This window comes from Glandiceps talaboti, chromosome 18, assembly GCF_964340395.1.
Source record: "Glandiceps talaboti chromosome 18, keGlaTala1.1, whole genome shotgun sequence".
NCBI lineage: Eukaryota > Metazoa > Hemichordata > Enteropneusta > Spengelidae > Glandiceps > Glandiceps talaboti.
The window spans coordinates 10,657,227-10,678,958 of record NC_135566.1 but is presented as its reverse complement, the minus strand read 5'-3'; the positions used below and the strand labels follow the sequence as shown (position 1 = coordinate 10,678,958).

Here is a 21,732-nt window from a genome sequence, read left to right as displayed (position 1 = left end):
ACACTCGGTTTACTGACAGCAGAACTGTGTGTCTGTTTAAGGATGATAGTGGCTACAAGTACAAGTGATTATCTGTGATAAAGTAAAAAGTCATACCATTAAGATCTTACCAACAGTATAAATGTTGAAATGGGGTACCAAATGAAAATGCAAAAATCCAGTGACCTTGTATCTCCTTCGATGATCGTGTTCGTTCGTTCGTTCGATGACTACGGCTGATTGTACTGCGCTTTTCATTAACAAAGACAGATGCAATACATCAAACTCTGTCTTCACTACTGGAAACAACAGTACAGTCAGTCGCTTTTATTACACGTCACTTCAAAGCTACTTGTTTGAAGAAGGTAAGCAAATAAAATCCAAATAAAACATGGGTAAACAGAGCTGTAAGGTTGCTGGTATTATGTGCAATTACATATACATAACGACCTAACACCCATTTATATACCACATTTACATTTGTGTGACCTCAATAAAAACCACCCTGTTTTGTGCTCTTTAATAGATAATATTAGAATCACACGTGACTGTAAGTAATTATATATAAGTTATTAACTTTTAAGATGATTTTTATGAAACTCCTTTGTTTACATTTTGAAAACTACAATAGTTAATTGAAAAAATCCATGCTTTGCATGCTCTCAATACCGAAGAGACTGTGTGTGTGTGTGTGTGTGTGTGTGTCAGGCATAGGATCAGGAGTGCAATATATCCATGGATATATTATATATATGTAATGCCAGGGCGTTTCCTGGCAACGTGTGAAAAGCCGAAATTATTTTAACACAAAAATAAATTAGCAAAATATCGAAACAAAGAAGTGAAGGTAGGTTGGGCGTTTGCTTGTCTACATCTACTTACTACCTGGCCGCCACGACGATTTGAAGGATTGCTTGTGCAAGCGGTTTACGAGAGTCCTTGTTTCAGCTTCGCCGACGTTCAGTGCAGGGTCCAAATGCAAATCATATTATTTGGGTCATACAATCCTCCAACAGACTACCGAAATGTGACGTGATACGGTCGATGTTTTCATATACCCACTACAATTGTTGTCTAAATTACCTTAAGCTGCTGAATTTCATTAAAAAAAAACTGTTACCAAGATTCGAAATTACATTAGAACGTGAGGAGAGACACTGCACTGCTCTTCGGATGGTTTGTGGGGGTTTCAAGGACATGGTTTATTCGACACACCAGACAGGGGTGGTCACGATATCGAAGGAAACCCATAACTATAACTTGTATTAAAGAAAACGAGTGCACATTTTGCATTTAACTTTTTCATTCGAAAAATAGATTTGTAACCATTTTTACCCAAAGTGAGAATGTGATCTGCCGAACCAAACATTTCAAAGTAATCATTAATTCCCAAGTATTTGGAATATTCTCATAACCTTTGACATTACGTCATACCGAGGCTTTAACACGCAAGATGGCTGCCTCCATGTGTGCGCTGCAGAGATCCTTTGCTAGAAATTCCCGTTGCATTCTAAATAATTCATACCGGGTAAGATATCACGTACAACATTAAAAGTAAACGGAATTCCTTCTTTCACATGTAATATGATGGGGTGGGGCTTCATGTATTCCGGGGGATGTAACTATTCCTAGACAAGAACTACATTGTAATATTGCAGTTTGGAAACTATGTATTACTCCACGCCTGCAGGCTGCAGTGCATTGCATCGTTTATGGTATTCTCTTCGATTCTATACTGTTAAAGTATTATATAGAAAGAAAAGAAAAATGAATATATACAAGAAATTAGAATACATTTTTTAAAAAAACCGATCAGATACAGAAGTATAGATATTACAATAAATAAATTTAAAAAAAAAAAAGAGTTATACACCGAACAGCCGTCCATTTTACTGGGGCAGACATTTTATATGTGATAGGTATTGATAGCTTTGTGGGTAAACAGGTACAGTATAGTGTTCTCACGGTGCACGTCCAACTCGGCCCATTTCCAACTCGGCCCACCAACTCGGCCCACCGTCTGCCAACTCGGCCCACCAACTCGGCCCACTCTCTGCCAACTCGGCCCACTCTCTGCCAACTTGACTATAGATATTTAGTCCTTCAGTAAATTCATGCGATCTACATTGTATATGTACTAGTATGTAAATCCATAGTGTCTTTACAAGTAGTATAGTAGTATACCGATGTCGGTGCTTGGAGCAAGGGATTTTTTCTCTGATTATATGAATATTACTAGTATTTGATATTATCACGTCATCGACTCAAGACCCTGGCTTTAAATGACACAAACATTTTCGTCATGACGTGCGTGGGCCGAGTTGGCATGTAAATGGGCCGAGTTGGCATGTGAATGGGCCGAGTTGGCAATCACGTGGGCCGAGTTGGCGATGGGACGAGTTGGCAATGGGCCGAGTTGGTCCTACCCCGTTCTCACTTAAACGACTTACATGGATACAGTCAGTGGTACTTGGACGACATGGAATACATGCTACAAACTGTGAAACATATGGTAGTTTTTTGGGAACTTCAACATCACATTCACGCATTTACTTAATGCCAAGTGATGGAACAACTTTCACTTATGTGCTTTTTTTTTCTCCCTTTGGCTAATCAGGTGCTTACCTCACAACCAATAATTAGGCATTATGCAGATAATATAGATCATCGTGAACGATCATGGTTAAAAAAATTAATGTATGGAAGTGCTCCTGCTAGTGATGATGTTGATGAAACTGATCCTGAGGTGGTGGAGGCCAAGTATATGGCCATTCCAGGTGTACAGGAGAAACCATTCATAATTGCCAGGTAATATGTCTATTTTGAGGGCTATTATATGGATGTGCATAGAAATACAGCATTCACATTGCATCCTGCATGCACATTGAACATTGCAAATATATTTTGTAGGTTTTCTCGCAAATCTAACAATGCTTGATCAGTAATATATCCCTGTAAGTAATTGTACAGAATCAATCAATGCTAATATTACCTGGTACAACTACTTGTCAATTCTTCTGCATTTGACAACATTGCACCCAACTCAATGATTTGAATAAACATAAAATGGGATATATGATACAACTGATGAAGTTACATCTCTTTTTTTAGGCCGAAGGTAGTGAAGAAGGTGTATAAACCATCAGGAGATGTACACGATCAATTAGAATCTATAACAAAATCTTTACATCCAGACACTGATGACTGGAGGAATGTTGGATTGACTGACCCACTCCTAAAATATAAGGTAAACATGAGGTGCTTCTAGTATATATTTACACTACCATCTGTTGATCAAATTGATTGAATGACTTCTCAATCTGAATGGATAATTGAATGTTACGTTCCTAGACAAATCAGAGCTGCTACTGCTAGAACTCTAAGGAGTTATATATTCACCTTGAAAAGGACAGAATTTGAGCAGTGAAATATTCTTTAGCAAATGATTAGACATTACATACAAATGTTAAATGTCAGAATCAATTCTCTCTACAGAATATTAGTAAGAAATTTCTTTTTTTGTACTTTTTCCCCAGATTCTCACAGAATGTATAGAAGCATTTAGGCATGCGCCAACAAGTTATCAGTTGAATGATTTGAAAAGTGTGAATGACGTACTTGCTTTCTATCAAACAGAGGTTAAGGACACAACAGCATTTGATGAACTTAGTCACCAGGATTTACCCAAGAATCTGAAAATCAACTGGTAGTAAAAGTGAATTGATGCCATAACCCTTTCAGTACAAACCCATTTTCTAACAAAAATGTTAAAACAAGTATTCTCTTTGTGGTAAAATGTTGGCTCATCTTGATTTAATTCAAAACTGAAGTCATAGAAATAAGTCATGTTTAGAAATTGATTTCAACATTTTGCCTAAAGATCATGTCAAAAGTTGCCCTCTGAATGGAATCTCCATATTTCTCTGATGGATGTCTGGTTCAAAAACTCGTCAGTGCAGACTTTAGTATACTGACTGATATTGTCAACACAGCTCTGTGACTGCAGTGGCACGACAATCATTGTAGTCACTGATGCAAGTTGGGACCTCTTTATGTGCTGAAGAATGTTATTCATTGTTGAGTATTTATAGCAAGGACATTGTCATGATGGACATTGTTACACTGAACTATCTATTTTGTGTAATATACTTGATTTCCTTGTATGTGCATCGAAGTGCAAATGTGATCGCTGAAGAAACAACCTTGTAAAGCAGTACATGTAGCTGTACTTCTCCAAATGCCAGTAGCATGCAAGTATTGTTTATGTATGTACTGTTGAAAGTAGAAGACATACAAAGCAATGCACTGATGAAGTTTGACAGCAACATTTTTATTGATGTGTATAGACTATTTACAATAAAAAAAAGTGTTTATGCAGCTCTTTTTAGCTGTATTAATATCACATTTTCTTGTAGACTCAGTTATGTATGGCCATGGAAATGCTGCTTCTAATATTTCAGCCTGATCTAATAATGTGACAACTCTGTTTAATATCCCGATTCATGTATTTATTGGTTGGGTATGGGGCAAGAGTTTGAATGGAAACTATTGACTTTCCCTCTGTGGTTCTCTGTCCACAAATAGTCGTGATGTACTCATAAAGGTAAGATTGAGAAGCAAAACTACCGAGAGTAGAGGCACACCTACATCCTAATGTGGTATTAAATAGCTCTCCCAGTCCTTAGCTATTCCTAAAGGAAATCACAGCCTCAATTCACTCTGTAAACCATCTAGAATCTAACTGTTGGGGGTGTAGACACTGTACAGAAGACTCAAATCAACCAATGACAGATTTGCATCTATGTATGGGGGGGGGGGGGGTTTACAGTAGTTGCAATCTGAGTGACGACTATTGGGTAGTGGTTAAATGTGTTCAATTCTGTAATGAAGAGAGTTGGTATGAGTTAAAAAGCAGCTATACCTGTCTGGCTGGGTTTCATCAGTGACTTAACTCATAGACTATGCTTAACTGCATGACTTTAGAATGTATGACTTTTAACAACTTGACAAACAGGACACAGAGTAAAATATATTTACTTTGGAATGATAAATTGGAAATGAATGCGACGTTTTGATCTGTCTACTACAGATTTTGCATGATCAAGGTCTGTAGTAGATGGATCGAAACATCGTATTCATTTCCAATTTATCATTCCAAAGTAACTATGTTTTACTGTCCTATGAATTCTTGGAACCATGAACAATATATTCTCCACTGACAAACATTAAAGACTAATGCTAGCACAAATCATTATGTGTAAATGGTCAGGAAATATCTTGTACTATCATGAAAAAAATTGCGGCATTTCACTTCAAGGAAACATTCAAATGTAAAAAAAAAATAGCAAACAAAAGCACTAACAAATAAATTCTTCCCTGAAAACAAAAATCTCCAAAACAACAATAGTAACATTCTAAAATTTGTACATTGGAAGAACAGATGTCATTTTCACACTTGTAAACTGGGGTAAAAAATTTCAAATAATTTTGCAATCAATCTGTTCCTAGAAATACATACCTAATTATTTTAAATTGAAAATTATAACATTTTCAAGGAAAATAACAAAGTTTAAAGCGTCCTCCTAGTATGTAGTCTGTTTAAATCTTTCTGGTTTTGGCACATCAGTCCAAAGTTTTTTAATTCTATCAAATTAGTAAAATTGTGGATGCCACATTTTCAGGTGTAGAGTAGTTTGGTATCCATATTCTGCTGAATATGGTCATTTGGCTTTTTTAGACAGCCATTCAAAGCACAATGTGAGGTCTTGTATGGAACTAAACTTAGCTGAGGGTACATGTAGATAAATGAATTTCACACTGCTTACTGTACTGTAGACAAAACACTTGTGCATTAATAAATACAGACATGTGACATGAGGTAAAGGTCTAGATACAATGTTTAGTAGTCTGTGCCCTGGACTACTGCTAATTTGGTAGTCCAGATACAATATTTGGTAGTCTATATGGCCTGGACTACTGCTAATTTGTAAGTCTAGATGCAATGTTTAGTAGTCTTTGCTGTGGACTACTGCTAATTTCGATCCCTCAGTTATCTTTATGACTTTCAAACTGATAAGCTGCCTACCTAACCATTGAGTACTTTTTTAGGGTCTATATTAAAGCTAACTGAATGTATACATCATGACCATATACATCAACATTGTGTTTATTTGTGTAATTGAAATCTGTACTTGTATTTACAGTTGAAGCCATGTAACACATGTAGGCACAAATTGTGAGCCCATAGAGGAACCTGAAGTGTATTGAAATGGACATGGTTCCAATCTTGAGGTATGCATGTACGAGTCACAAACTACATTAAATATTTCCACCATACAAGTTTTATGGGTGAAATTGACAATTTGTTAAAGGCCCATGATTCAATCCCAGTTTTTCATATTAGCAGTATCATATCAGTGAAGCCATAAGGATTAGATGTCAGCATACTTTTGTACAGGACCAACTTTTTCTATAACTCTGACAGACAGCTAACCTGAGTTCCAATCCTAACCCAGCAACAACCTTTACATGTAAAGTATTGAGTTCAAAAAGGGTTTAATCAACAGTGTTACTACCTGAAATCCATGCTGTGAATACCCAAGAAACATATTGTAAAGCAGTATCTAATACGCTCAAAATATGTCTGTCACTCCCTTCCATTCACTGCCTACCCCCCGGTAGTTCTTTCTTTGTTAGTGGGGTCGGTGGATAATTAAGCACTATATTCTTAGTGTGTTTATGGTAACATTTGAACCAGAGAATCATTGCTGACAAACACAGCAATGAAGAAATGGTGAAAGATATACTATTTGCTGGCAGGGCGTTTATTGATAAATATAAGCATGAATTCCAAGCCAGATGTATGTCAAGTAAACATGATTTCTTCAGCTCTTCTCATTGTATTGAATACTGCCGAAAAGTATTATTTCCTCTTTTTTTTGCATTTTGAATGTACATGGTATGAGCAAGTATATGTCTGTGCAATATCAAATATTAGACAATGTCAGAACTATTGAGAGCATGAAGCAGAAGTGGCATCCTTAGGTTTATGTCAAAGATATAACTTGATGAGTTCATCACTGATAGCAGTTGGTGTAAGAACTCCTAGGTCTGTGAAGATTAGTGTGATAAAAGCTGGTGGTGTATAATCTGTCAGGGGGTGCTCATCTTGTAAATCACTCTTGCTCTTTAGAGTGGAGGCACGGTACTGAAACAATAAATGAAAAAAAAAAGCATATCAGAGTGTGCTCAGCTTGTAAAATGCTATTAGTATCAAAACTGGATGCACCATACAAAGTAAATTAACTATAACAGTATGTTCATCTTATATACAGTTATTACTGTGTAGGAATGAAGCACAGTATTGTCATATGTAGAGGTATACCCTGATGTATATAGAAGTTAAGACCACCAGGAAAAGAACAAGTGACACTTCTCGGTAGTTGGTAATAGGGAACTTGCAAACCCACCATGTTGAATGTTGCATCATGGGAAATGTAATACTAAATACTAATCAATTAGTATTGTAAACAATGTTGATACATTGTTTGTAACCACAAATAATCAATCCATAGTTACCCTGACAATTGAGGGAGGTTAATTTTATCAGTAGCTCTAGATGAGGTATTACGATAACCACAGATAATCCCATAGTGCTTTGTGTCTGAGCATGCTCAGTCTGGATTGCAAGTTCCCTATTCTTCTTTTTACACATCTCTCATAATGTCATCTTTATAGTAAAGGTTTCAGTTTGCCACTGACTTGTTGAACTTGTGTGTGCGATATACCAAGTTACAATGGAATGTTAAAACTGTCCACTTACCCTGTATTCATTTGGTACATCTTGTTGATTGAGTGGGTAAAACCTTACAAATTTGAAACTCTCGGCAACTACATACAGTGGTTTGTTAGCAGCTTTGGTACATACTCCTAACTGATAAGTACCAATCTGTTGGCAACAAAGACATAAACAGTGTCAAAGTTTTTAGTGCAAGACATGCAGCAATATGATTAAAAGTCCGTGCACAGATTGTAGGTTCACAAGGCTGGTCACAATGTCAGGCTATATGTTACTTGAGGTCATACTGTCAAGCTATAGGTTACTTTCAGTCATAATGTCACGCAGGTTTAATAGTTAGCATCACAACATCATACTGGCATACAAGGGCAGGTAAAATAATGATATAGGATATAGGATATAGCTTACTTTGTTGATAATACCTCCACTTTCAACCACTCCTTCAGCACCTACTATCACCATGTCAACTTTCTCCATAATATACCTGATTTGGAAGACAACATCGTGCAAGATCAGACTCTTTTTAAGTATCACTTTCAGTACAGATTAGTGCACAGCAATAATACTTAGTGAAAGTGGATGGATGATGGACAGGCCAAATCTCTCTATATCAATCATTTTCAAATATGAAGGAAGAAGTTTATTATCTTATTGCCTTTGACATTTATGGATACATAAATCATATCTTGGAAAAGTTCTCTTTGTGTTCTTGCAACAGAAAATGAGTATGAATTAAATATGTTGAGTCAAAACACATGTTTATATATTGTGCACAAGAAAGAATAGGTGTTACTTTATATGTGTTACAAAGAGAAGCACCATTTACTGGTATATGAAAAACATCTTCTCTTCTGTGTGGATTTCTGTGAAAGGGAGCAAAAATTTGATGAGGCAATATTTTAACATTTTCTAATCATCATGTTTGAGAGGTTAAGGTATATATTCAGAGGACAGATTCTGAATTATTGTCCAATCTTGTAATTGATTCTTTAGTTGAAAGGTAGATCTCATGGTTATAGATATTGGATATGATGCAGAAGAATCTAAAGTGATTTACAGTCAGTATTTATCTTACCCTGCTGCTGAATCCAGAATCACTGTAACAGGAATACCGACTTCTCGCAATTTATTCGCCATAACGTACCTGGAATGTGAAAACAAATGTACAGATTGAACAAAAATTGCACAAGTCTAACCTTAAATAATCATTACTAGTACGTGACTAAAATGGAGTATTCCCTGTATTAAAATAATCTAGATAGGTATCTAACACAAATACTATGGAGGATGACATTTACCAGCACTGTCCTATCAACTTAAGTGGACAAGATGCCAATAAACACCAGAGGGCGTTGTTTATACAAATGAGTTATTATGATAACCTTACTTAACTCAACACTAGAGGATGCTAAACATACAAAGGGTATGTTGTCCTACACTGAAATCTGGGCAAGACTCTACGGAATATTGGGGATACTAAAAATACAAAGGGTTTTGTCTTATCCTGACATTTCTGGACAGGAAGGAAAACTACAAGGTGCTAATCATAATGATGGTTTATTGTCCTGCCCTCATTTATCAGGACATGACCCTATGGAACACTAGAGGGCACTAAACATAATGATGGTCTATTGTCCTACCCCAATTTATCTGGACATGACCCTAGGGAACACTAGAGGGCACTAAACGTAATAATGGTCTGTTGTCCTACCCTCATTTATATGGACATGACCCTAGGTAACACTAGAGGGCACTAAACATGATGATGGTCTATTGTCCTACCCTGATTTATCTGGACATGACCCTAGGGAACACTAGAGGGCACTACACATAATGATGGTCTATTGTCCTACCCCAATTTATCTGGACATGACCCTAGGGAACACTAGAGGGCACTAAACGTAATAATGGTCTATTGTCCTACCCTGATTTATCTGGACATGATTCCGTGACGTACACATTGAACCTCTTCTTGCAAGCTGCTGCTTCTTGGAGTATTGTCAGGACAACTCTTGAGTAGGAATGTGTCAAGATTGTCTGTAAGCACAAACAAACAAACAAAACAGATAAAACTTACAAGCTGAATTGTCTATGTTGTGAGTATCGTGTAGATTTGAATCAAACACTGAAGTTTTCATAAAATTACAACTACGTTAAACGGCAGTCTCGCAGTAGTATATAGACTAAAATATGTTGTGTCACTCCGCCCTCAATAGGATTGACAGATGTGTGAGGGCGCCCTGTCACAGCATACCCAACAGACTAAGTAACCCGCAATTGACTGTTTTCACTGTATACAACATAACTCAATATGTAGCAACACTCAAAGTTAAAATCTTTTGCTGAAATATGCAGCACTTTGCGGGAATTAATTTTAAACTGTGTTGTGTGAAACCCATTGGAGGAGGCATATTGAATTTTTGATGGATTTGTTGAAATTCACTCATTTCATCAACATCAAGTGTATGCATTGAATCGGTTTAATTTCTTTCCAGCCACAAACATTTGTTGCAGCCAAGCAAATCTGTGGTATTTGGTTTATTCACAGTTACAGCTAATACTTCCAATGCCCACAATGCAGGCAAGTTCACAACTGATCTTTGAGTATGGTTACAATATAAGAAGAAAACATATACAATTTGATTTATTACACAATTTTCTTGCAGATGTAACTTTGCTGTCTTTTTATATTGGAAAGCAAAGGTAGTAGTTGAATAGGAGTATATCGTGACCTTTGAACTCTGTATAATAATGATTCTCAACACTAACTGGAAATGGCAACTCACACAGCCATCCTGTATAAATGGACTCCCTAGCCTAGCAATCTTCTGTCTTGCTTTGGCAACTTTGTTCAGAAACAGTTGTCCTCTCTCAATCAGGATTTTCTTACATTCTTGAAAGTTCTAGAAAATAAAAAAAAAATACATGAAAGAATTCTGAAAATTCGTGAAACTTATGTAAACAATACTCCTTTCAACATTTGATGTTATGTTAGCCTATTTATGGCCATGTTTGCAGAATAAACAACTTGAACCTCACAGATGTGAAAGTTATTGTGATCATTGTCTGTCTGTCTGTCTGTCTGTCTGTTTGTCTGGCAATTAGGTTTGGCAGACAACAAATCTATACCATGTGAAAGATTAGAGACATTGTTACAAAATAAATTACAGGACATTATGGGAACAGAACCAAGCAACAATAATTAGCATTACAAAATAACATCTAAAGTGTATTACACTGGATGGAATAGAAGATTTCTTTTGCCATTTAGTCCTGCAAAGTACAGGTTGCTAGGCCGACAGTGATTGCTAAGACTACAATGGATGCTTGGCCAACAGTGGTTGTGAGGGCTACAGGGGTTCATGGGATGACGAGGTTGCTAGGACTACGGTGGTTGCTTAGCATACAGTAGTTACTAGTTGCTAGGACTAATTACTGCAAGGGAGTACAGTGAAAAAAATATGAATGAGAATACTTACAGAATGTTCCAAGGAAGCCAACGTGATGAACCTCAGAAAGAGTTCACACCCCGATGATATAGATGTAACCATACTATCTGTGTGTGTTAACCAATCTATGCAGTCTTTTAACTGGGCTCTCAATCCTGACAGTGTCTCAGCTATAACACAAGAAGAATATCATGGAATATGTTTAGATATAGTATTCGACCATAGTAAGCACTACAAATGAGTCAATGTAGTAAAACATGGTGCATTTCCACTTTGGTAAGTTTATGATTTTGGGCAAGTCTTGGGTAAGATTATCCAATCACTCCCCTACGATTTCAAGTTTTAACAGTGAAATGAATATCTTACATACAGATCAACCACATTACTTCACATATCTCTTATTCTTGAAATGAAGACTGTCATTGATTTAAAACACAAAACAAACATACCTGTATTGACTTTCAGGAAATCAATCAATGTATGAATAGCAGCAACAGCTGATGACTTGTCTGGGTCCTCCTCCATACATCTCATGAAGTGTGCCACAACCTCTGTATATGAAAACAAATAGACATTCAAAAGCATATTTTTAGATCAAACTTTATTTTTGTCAGTGGCATAGTCTGAGGAGGCTCCGACTTGAGAACGGAGTCAAATATATTTGGTTGGTATGACTCCATTCTCACACCGACCAAATGTATCTGATGCTGTACTCAAGTCAGAGCGTCCTCGGACTGTCAGAGACAGTACTTATATCAATTCATTGACTAAAAGCAATTCACAGGAGACTCAGGCTCAGTTAGTTTTTGTTTACGAAAACAAACAAACAAACAAACAATCAATCAATCAAACAAACACATAAATAAAATGCCGACAATCATCAACAACAGAGTAATCACAAATCAGTATCAACAATAATGAATATTTCACAGTAAGACGAATTAGTATATGTTTTCCTATATGCAAAATAGTCACAATTGCGGAGTATGTGCATATAGGAAAACACACACTCACTAATTCTTGATACTGCGAAACATTCATTATTGTTGATACCGATTTTTTTATTACTCTATTGTTGATGTTTGTCAGTATTTATTTATTTATTTATTTATTTATGTGTGTGTTTGTTTGTTTGTTTGTTTGTTTTCGTAAACAAAACTAAATGAGCCTGATCCCCTGTGATCGGTTAACTCCAAGGTCTATGCAGTATGGTAATTAAAAAAACTATAGATTAATTGACAGGTTTTCCTCAACTTCATAAAGGCAATGTTTTCTTTTTTATGGGAAAAGTGTAAATCTGGAGTTACATTCAAATATAATATCAAGTGTTGCACTCCATGATGTAATAATATACCTGGCTAGTGATCAAAATATAACACAAACGTCATTTGGCTATTTCCGCTACAAACAGAATATTTGGCAAGTAGTGCAGATCATTCCTTCTTTAAGAACGTAAATTTGTCTTGTCTGTTCATTTTTGTTATCAATAAAACTAACCTTCCTTGTCCATATTGCTTATCTTCGAAAAAAAAACCACCGACACCGTGCTAATTTACTTCTTCACTCGTGTGGCCGTGGAAGCCCTCTCGCGATAACAGCTGATGAAATACTGATAATGTAAAACGCTTTATGATTGGACAGCGATGACGACACCTCCAATCAGACACTGTGTTACAACCTACTCACCCTTTGTTGACCATGTGAATGAAAATGGCTGCTGGTAAGTTGAAAACGCAATGTTGCTTCATCAATGTTCATGTTTACACGTGAAGGCGCTTCAGGGCAGCGTTAAAGGAGCGCGGACGGACTAAATGTTGAGAGAAAAAGTTGTCCGACAATATATCTCAATGCGCTTGCACAGACTTGACGTAATATGACAGCTGCAGCTAGCTAAGTACAAAGAAGGCAAGATTTACTCGACGGAAGCCCTTCTTTATAAATTATACCCCATTAGGATCAGCAACAGGGTTATATCTGAAGGGGTACTGTTGGTCAGAGACCTTCCCCAAAATGCTGACTTCTCATGATCTTCCTCGGAACAAATTCTTTTCAGTAATATGATGCTTTCAAGTTGATGATGATGATGATGATGATGATGATGATGATGATGATGATGATGATGGTGATGATGATGATGGTGATGATACCGCCTTTAGCAAAAATACTGGTGAAGAACAACTGGAACAAATCGTCCTTTCGTGGTCGTCCTGGTGATAATACTTGACACACAGCCTTAGATTGACTCACAAATAGACTTTTGTGTCAAGCAAGTTTGTCAAGTGTCTTGATCTCGGCTAAATCACAACTACAAGTGACTGTGGTTTACAATGTGACATTTTAGTAAAAAAGAACCAACTATGAAACTATTCCACTTGATCATTTTGCGATATACATAAACAGTAAATTAATGAAGTAATTGAGAATTGAGTTGACTCTGACCAAATCGTCAAAACCATGGTATCTTTTATCAACTTTTTACATTCACATTTTATAATCTTTATGCATTGACATTTTTGATATGAATTTAATATGATTTAATTTAATTTGATTTCTTTTTATCTGTTTTAGATGAAGAAACCAGTTCACTAGTTGTTATACTAGATGTCAATCCAGTGTGGTGGGGACAGAGAAGACTTAAAGATGAAAATGATGTGAGTGTCATAGTAACATCATCTTGCACATATTCTGTTCATGTAATTTGGTAGATGACGAATATCATTTTGTAATAGTTTGCATTTTCACATCTGACTATAGATCACAATATGTTCCTCAACATTATACATCAAACGCTACATATCAAAACTGTATACTTTTTAATGCAAACACAAAGTATGAATGAAATCTTGGGACTTGCAAAGTACATTTTTCGTAGTTTGAAAAGAAGGGGACTCACAACATCATAAAATTCTCCTCATTGTTCTATTTTTTTCTCACCTCTATTATTAAAATGTATTCAAGCTTAAAAATGTAAAAGTGTAAATTCAAATTAAAAAAAAAATCAAAAGTTTTAATTGTAATTGTGTATCGGAAAGACCAGTGGCCTAGTTATTACATGGCCGCAGTGAATTTTATAATGTTGCACATATGAATATCTGTTGCACATATGAATATCAGCATATTTATATTTAAAACCTTTTTATTTGAAACCTTGAAAACTCTATTGTAGGGTAACTGTTGTCTCTTTTACCAACAGCTGACATTATCCCAGTGTATTGACAGTGTTATGATTCTCATCAACTCGCATTTAATGTTACATCATACCAACAAAGTAGCAGTTATAGCCAGTCATACAAATAAAAGGTAAGTATGAATAGTTATACTTCAAGATATCATACACCATGAACACCTTAGTCTCGGTTACCCAGACTCTCACCACTGGGGGCTCTACTACAAGACCACCAAGATGAGAGTCTGTGGAAATGTAATTGTAATCAGCATCACTTGCACTGGATCTCTTTCCCAGAGCAGTGCATGCTTGGTCATACTTTATGTCCAACATGGCAGGTTGAATGGTTCAGGTACCAGCTCTCAAACCGTTTGTTTGTTTTCTTTCTTTTTTTAGTCATTTTTTATATCCAAGTAGAACCCCTTCATTAACTGAAGAGAGTGAACAAAGTACTGCAGATTTACCAAGAGATGGCAAGTATGAACATTTCGCCAGAGTTGATGACGCAATATTTAAAGAAGTGAAACAACTTATGACAGGTAAAGAATATATACCCTATTCGTATTATCATTAGCATATGTAGATTTCAGATGATAAGCAAAGTTTGAAAAAGTAAATAAATAAGGCCTACTCTAAAACAATGATGTAATTTGAATAACCTTCATTTCCCACCACCTCCTAGTGCTAGCTTTTTTCGTAGACTGAAAATTTTTACTGCGAATGTGATTCTCGGTACCTGAAATAGTATATTACTGCTTAGGTGCATCATAAAAATAAAGAACATTCAAATTCTTTGTTGACACCATAACTTCTGCTCTATGTGCTGCACATGCATTACTATAGACATGCATGAAAGTAAGTCAACCTTCTTGTTCTATTTTGCCACACTAGCATGAGGTAAAAAGCTATTGCAGGTACCGAAAATTACATCAATATCCATTGATAGCATATAAAATGCTGCACCTATAGTTTAAGTATGTGTCTATCTTAGTTTGCCTATATCTTGATATCCGTAGTACATGTAGATATATATTTTATGCATGTCGTAGTCAGCAGGACCAATAAAAGTTTTCCCGTTCTTAAAAACTGTTTGAAAACAGATTTTCTCCTCGCATAATGTTTATGTACCATATTCATAGCTGACAGACATACAAATACAAGAACCAGCTTGAATTCTATGGTTGTCAGATTCAAAAGTAATTAGAGTAGACTTTATTAAATTCCATTTGCCCCATAATGAATGAATGCACATTGTTTTCACTTTCAATTCAGAGCAACAAGAAGAATTACACACAGACACACTACTTGCAGGATCACTTGCCATGGGACTGTGTTGTATCCTTTGCTGAATTTGGTCCAAATGTGTCATTGTCACAGATATCATAGACCCATGTGGTGATCTATTGATGTCCTACAACTGGAAGAATTCTGGCAGAAATCTTAAAAATATAGAATTATGTAAACTATTAGTAAAATTTCTCATCTTTTCAAAATCAAAACCTTAGCTTTCATGGATGTTTTGCCATATTTAAGCAATACCTTACAGACAATAATAGATTTTATGACACAGATATGGGTTTGCAGACCAAGGTTGTATGGTGGAAGGACCTGACTGGGGGGGGAGGGTCTGTAAACCATACTACCAAGGTCTGCAAAACCTACCCTATCTAGTGGCACAGAAACATCATTTAAATCGCATAACCTCACATAAATTAATAGTGAAATTTATGCACAAAAACATAAAGATATTAAGAAAAAATCACAACCGAATCAATCAGCGAACAGATCTCATATTTGGGTTAGGTGTGCAATGAATTCGTCCAAGTATAGTTGAGATTTCTGTGGTAACAAACGCTACATGAAACATTCATAGACTCAAAGAAAAGAATTACCAGTAGTTTGAATGGAGATATATATGTTTACAGTGAGTTCAAGACTTTCAAAGAGATATTCAACAGGAACAGTAGTTGGTGGTATACAAATGTATATAATCCATGTACAAGTTGTCATAAAGGTATCCATAATGTCGTTCATTGACAATTAATCCTTAATACTGGTTAGATATTCATAGACTTGAAAAAGAAGCTGCAGGTTAGTATAATAGAAATTGTAACAATTATATAAACCAAATGTTATTGAGTAAATTAAGTACAATAAGGAATAAGTATTGATGATAGAGAGTAGAAGACAGACAGACAAGGAAAGGGGCAGAGAGGTGAGACAGACAGAGAGAAAGAACCAGAGAGATGAGACAGAGACAGAGCCAGAGCCAGGGAGACAGGCAGAGAGGTGAGACATAGACAGATACTAGATAGGCAGTGACAGACAGACAGAGACATAGATTAGAGGCAATTCTTATTTTTAGAATGACACTTATTTCTAAATACATTATAAATATTTCTTATCTTTTCCCCTAGCTGGTGAAAAGTTGAGGCCAAGAGTGTTGGTAGGTACATGCTTAAATATTACTTTTGATTTATACATTAAATCAAATTGGCTGATATGATAAAATGCTATGGATGTACAGTTATTAAATTAAAACTTGTTGAAGTACCATTCTTTATCAACATATCTACCATGTACATATATTTTAAAATTGTCTTTCAGGTTATCCGAGCAGCAGATGACAGTGCATCACAGTACATGGATTTTATGAATATTATATTTACAGCACAAAAACAGGTATAGTAGATAATATACCATGCATAGGCCAAGTTAAGCAAAAAATATGGAATATATAGTCTGGTTGTTCTATGTCGCGACATCATGTGTGTATTTCATCACAACATGCGTCTCCATCACTGTTTCTGCTGTATTCAAAATACGAGTCAAAACTTTCAAAATTGCCATTACTTTCTCCGATTTTTCTTTGATAGTACTGCAGCTGGTATATTTATGTTATCTCCAATATTTTTCTTGATGTACACATAGTATGGTGCAATATATCCAATGAAATTGATTTTTGGGTCCACACCCAAAAATCACTTGCAACCTATTACTGTATTCCGTAATAAAATTGACCCAGACCAGTACAGTGTCTAATTATTAGTACTTTAACAGTTTTGGGTAAATATAGTGTAGATCATGTGATCGAAAACTGATACTCAAATTACAGTTAGTGTAGCTTTAATACTAGCCTGTAAGGTACGCCATGATGGAGCGCCCTCACTGGTGTGGGTGGAAAGGTACGTTTTATCTTACAGTCTACTGTAACACCTTGTTCAACTATTTTGATCTTTCTCAGAATGTTATTATTGATGCGTGTATTCTGGATAAAGATTCAGGACTTCTTCAGCAGGTAAAGTATTGTTTTATGTGTGCCCATGTCGTAATGTATAGTGTTTTAGTGTGGCAGAAATCTATCACATGTACCAGATCTGGTAATTCTGTTAGTTATATTAAAGTATCTGTCTCAATGTACACGCAATTGTTCCTGTTTCTGAACGGAACGTCTGGGATACTTGCCGAAAAGGTGAATTGGCCAATATACAACTTTGGTTTGTTGTTCAGTGTTGATGTATTGTATTCAAACCAAGTCAATTTTAATGTGATTTGTTGCATAAAACAAAATTTAATTTGTTTAATTGAGTTCAAATTTTGTAATTTGAATGTTATATTAGCATCATGAGTGTAGTTTTACCAAGACACCTTCTTCATCACGACTTTCCATGATTTGAAAAAAAACCACTAAGTTAACCTTCATCTTACTTTGGGGTTCGATTGATCTAAATATAATTTTTTTTCTGGTGTCGTGTCTTTCTAGGCGTGTGACATCACAGGAGGTATTTATTTGAAGATTCCACAGAGGACAGGACTACTACAGTATCTTTTGGTATGTATTGGTTTGTGTAACATCAACAGCTTCTGTATAGCTATTTACCAAATACACAGTGTTTCTATATATAATGTGTTTGTAAAGGATGGCATGTATGCAGTATCTCCCCAAGACTGACCCAGGATGATCAATGACAGCAATGTGGAAAACCCATACTGATGAATCTTTCAATTCATCTATCCAACTTTTCCTGATTTATCACCAGGGTTACCTTCAGTGATGTTTATAAATAGCTGTAGGTACACATATTTAAAACTGAAACTTACCAGTCTTTGCACAGTTACATTGTACTTTTTACCGATATGTTGTTTTGGTAATCTCTTATTACATATATGAAGTGTTAATCTGAATTTCTTTTCATCATACAAACACTATAAATCAATCTTAGTATTGAATTGAACTTTTGTTCCAAAGACAAACTCGAAATTGTACCTGAAGGGGTCATAGGTGCCTAGAAGTTTGTATCGCCCTCTGTCTCTTCAATGTTGGTTTAAGATGGTTTAAAATTAACCCCCAGGCATCTATGACCCCTTCTTGGGCTCAAGGTCATATGTTCTTGGAACAGTTTGTCAATCTGTTGACAAAGGTGACGTTTGCAGTTGAAAATTGCTGGTACATTTTTGAAGTTTGCATTTGGAACAGTAGTTCAAATCATTAATATAATTTATCAAGATAGATGAATTTTCATTTGAAGAACAGTTCAATCTGTCTGAACTATAAATCCAGTAGTATTTTTAATAATCTAGAATGTTTGATTTGTTACAGTGGGTTTTTCTCCCATCCCCTGGAATGCGTAGTAAGCTTGTACTCCCGCCAGCAATTCATGTAGACTACAGAGCTGCCTGTTTCTGTCATAGAACACTCATTGATATCGGCTATGTGTGTTCAGTTTGTTTATCAAGTAAGTTTGAGAGTGATTTACTTAAAAATGAAGTATAGTTGAGGGCTAAATTTGTTTTGTCAAGGCAGTGAGAATAAAAGAATCGGGACTTTCAACAGTGTTTTGTGACTTTGATCTTCTGGACCCAAATCTTTGACTTTCCCTATTTGATACAAGAATCAAGTTAGTGTATATATACTTTACATGTTATTAAGGGGCAGATAACCTACCTAGAAATTCAACTCATGCATCTGATTGATAAATTTGAAGAAGACATATGAAGGTATTAGAAGGGTGCTTTATTCATGTGACTGAATGAAATCTTTGTGTATTTTAGGTCCATTCCTAGAGACTATAAATACCCATCATATCCATGAGAGCATTTTTATTCATCCATCCATTTATCAATCAATCAATCAATGAATCCATCCATCCATTTATCAATCAATCAATCAATCAATCCATCCATCCATCCATCCATTTATCAATCAATCAATCAATCAATCAATCAATCAATCAATCAATCCATCCATCCATCCATTTATAAATCCATCCATCCATTTATAAATTCATCAATCCATCCATCCATCAATCCATCCCTCCATCCACCCATTCATTAAATCCCTCCCATGTTACAACCTTCCATACATTAAAGCCTTTAACATTTTCCCCTAAAATTGTTTTTCAGTCTTTTGCAACTTCAGTCCAATCTGTACTACCTGCCAGTAAGTATAAACATAGTTCTTGTAAATTATTGCTTTCAAAGTAAACAAATTTATTAGAAGTGAAAGTTAAACGAATCAGAAACTTGTGAATCGGTTATTGTGATAGAAAAGTACAAACTACTCAAGACGTTATATATCAGTTTCATGTCACAGAATTCAGATATTTAAATATTATTCCCCAATATCTGTCTTTGTTCAACTGAGGAAAACATGAGTTACATAAAAGATCTTATCTTATAAGAAGACAAACTTGTAAGTTAAGAGTAATTTCCAACTGAATGAAGAAAAAAAGTTTAAAATGATATAGTGTAGTCCTGTATGCATTATGATCATCTCTTGCATATAGTCAAATGCACAGAATTCCATTTTTACCACCACCACCAACAGTGGTGGTTTATGTAATTGGAGCATTGATATAAACATGATGACATTATCGCACCATTCCATCACTTACATTCAAACTGGAGGTTGAGATAATTTGTAGAAAACTGAATGAACTAAAAATTTAAAACTGCCTGTCAGTGTGTAATGGATTACTATTGACATGGCACTGTTCATCCCTTCCCCAGCAGGAGATTTAGCTAGATTTTTAGTAGAATTTGTCCGTTTGACTATATGTTAGAATGAGATCATAGCAAACAACTACACATATAGTAACTAGATTAATACAATCATACCTGTGCAAGGCATTTTTAAGAACATGAGAAAAAATAACACCGATTCTGCATATATATTTGACTCGTATATCGAACACTACAGAACCAATGACATAGATGTGCATTGTCATGATGTAGAACAATGTATAAATCCCATATTTTCTGTTCAAACGCATACAACTAGACTTATCTGTGGTATTATAATGCTTATTGAATAGACTGTTAACATATCTTATCCCTTCCTTCGTCTCACTCACATTAGCACTGCTTTCAAACTGAAAGGACCACCACTTATGAGGGCAAAGAAGAAAAAGAGAAGTACGCCTGTAGAGGTCATCAGCTGAATAAAGATATTGTAAGACTCTTACATATTCTGGAAAAAGGAAGTTGTCAAAACATAGTTCACTCCATACTTAAATGTATAGAGAATTGGTCACCAAACACAGGCGTTAAAGTTACTTGACATTGTAGAAGACGGTCCATCTGAAGTTGACAATTTGAATTTCAAGTTCATGAATATTGAAAAGTCGGTATTGTTGTACTCCATACTCTGTCTACAGTGTAGTATAACATTAGATAAACCAGTAGCTTTATTGGTATACTGATATACATTGTATCAAAGGTTTCTTTTAAAAGTCTTTCAATGGACTTTTAAAGTCAATGGTGACATATGCAATCTTGAGCATTCATGGAATTCTACTTTCATAACAGAGTTTGTTCTCTTAATAATAGTTATTAGTTCTTTGAAAAAGACAGACCAATAAAATGAGAATTCTAAATAAAAATCTGGTGATCTCTTGTGTCAACAGTATTTGAAAGCTCAAGGTCTTGGAAACTCAAAGTTATTGAGAATGTTAACAGTATATACAGTACCCAGATCTTACTTACCCAGTGCCAGTTCCTAACCTTGTATCTAATGACAGTACCTAAATCTATGTACCAGGTACCCAGGGCTAACCAATGCTAAATCTTGTATCTAATGGCAGTACCCACATTTGTTCAAGGTTCAAGTTCAAGGTCCAAAGTCAGTGTCAGAATAGAGCTTATGTGAAATACTTGAAGTGTTTTTGACTATGTCCAAGTTATTGAGTAAATTGCTATTTGACCTTCAAGATGGAAGTCAAGTTCAAAATATAATATCTAACTTGAAGGCTTATCTCTATAAACACAGGTGTGTATTCAACCTTGATTGAAGGCCATATTCAGCTATCTGACCTTACAAATGATGGTCAAGGTCAAACAAA

General features: G+C 35.5%; 3 protein-coding genes across 3 annotated transcripts; 2 read left to right on the top strand and 1 right to left on the bottom strand.

The window, feature by feature from the left end:
- Positions 1 to 1,430: 1,430 nt before the first annotated feature.
- Positions 1,431 to 4,353, top strand: LOC144449475 (large ribosomal subunit protein mL50-like). The gene is made up of 4 exons (XM_078140012.1): positions 1,431 to 1,507; positions 2,597 to 2,787; positions 3,091 to 3,226; positions 3,516 to 4,353. The coding sequence occupies exons 1-4, from the start codon at positions 1,433 to 1,435 to the stop codon at positions 3,687 to 3,689; spliced, it is 576 nt and encodes a 191-aa protein (XP_077996138.1). The 5' UTR covers positions 1,431 to 1,432; the 3' UTR covers positions 3,690 to 4,353.
- A 1,714-nt stretch (positions 4,354 to 6,067) lies between these two features.
- LOC144449080 (translation initiation factor eIF2B subunit alpha-like) lies at positions 6,068 to 12,808 on the bottom strand. Its single transcript, XM_078139502.1, has 9 exons — positions 12,724 to 12,808; positions 11,676 to 11,777; positions 11,257 to 11,396; positions 10,564 to 10,680; positions 9,702 to 9,814; positions 8,853 to 8,921; positions 8,186 to 8,261; positions 7,802 to 7,927; positions 6,068 to 7,186 (listed from the first exon to the last, which is right to left on the bottom strand). The coding sequence occupies exons 1-9, from the start codon at positions 12,734 to 12,736 to the stop codon at positions 7,031 to 7,033; spliced, it is 912 nt and encodes a 303-aa protein (XP_077995628.1). The 5' UTR covers positions 12,737 to 12,808; the 3' UTR covers positions 6,068 to 7,030.
- An 86-nt stretch (positions 12,809 to 12,894) lies between these two features.
- Positions 12,895 to 21,233, top strand: LOC144448833 (general transcription factor IIH subunit 3-like). Its single transcript, XM_078139141.1, has 13 exons — positions 12,895 to 12,946; positions 13,795 to 13,877; positions 14,420 to 14,526; positions 14,789 to 14,931; positions 15,665 to 15,727; positions 16,454 to 16,483; positions 16,810 to 16,838; positions 17,000 to 17,074; positions 17,637 to 17,690; positions 18,156 to 18,224; positions 18,993 to 19,128; positions 19,796 to 19,832; positions 20,751 to 21,233. The coding sequence occupies exons 1-13, from the start codon at positions 12,931 to 12,933 to the stop codon at positions 20,830 to 20,832; spliced, it is 924 nt and encodes a 307-aa protein (XP_077995267.1). The 5' UTR covers positions 12,895 to 12,930; the 3' UTR covers positions 20,833 to 21,233.
- Positions 21,234 to 21,732: the final 499 nt, after the last annotated feature.

Bases quoted from the DNA above. Each gene is read 5' to 3' on its own strand.
- LOC144449475 (XM_078140012.1), top strand. From the start codon at position 1,433: ATGGCTGCCTCCATGTGTGCGCTGCAGAGATCCTTTGCTAGAAATTCC. The intron at 1,508-2,596 runs GTAAGATATCAC...TTGGCTAATCAG, and splicing joins TTCTAAATAATTCATACCGG to GTGCTTACCTCACAACCAAT. The intron at 3,227-3,515 runs GTAAACATGAGG...CTTTTTCCCCAG, and splicing joins ACCCACTCCTAAAATATAAG to ATTCTCACAGAATGTATAGA.
- LOC144449080 (XM_078139502.1), bottom strand. The intron at 10,681-11,256 runs GTAAGTATTCTC...TTTATTTTCTAG, and splicing joins TGGCTTCCTTGGAACATTCT to AACTTTCAAGAATGTAAGAA. The intron at 8,262-8,852 runs GTAAGATAAATA...CTTCCAAATCAG, and splicing joins ATTCTGGATTCAGCAGCAGG to GTATATTATGGAGAAAGTTG.
- LOC144448833 (XM_078139141.1), top strand. The intron at 14,932-15,664 runs GTAAAGAATATA...CTTTCAATTCAG, and splicing joins AGTGAAACAACTTATGACAG to AGCAACAAGAAGAATTACAC. The intron at 19,129-19,795 runs GTAAGTTTGAGA...ATTGTTTTTCAG, and splicing joins GTGTTCAGTTTGTTTATCAA to TCTTTTGCAACTTCAGTCCA.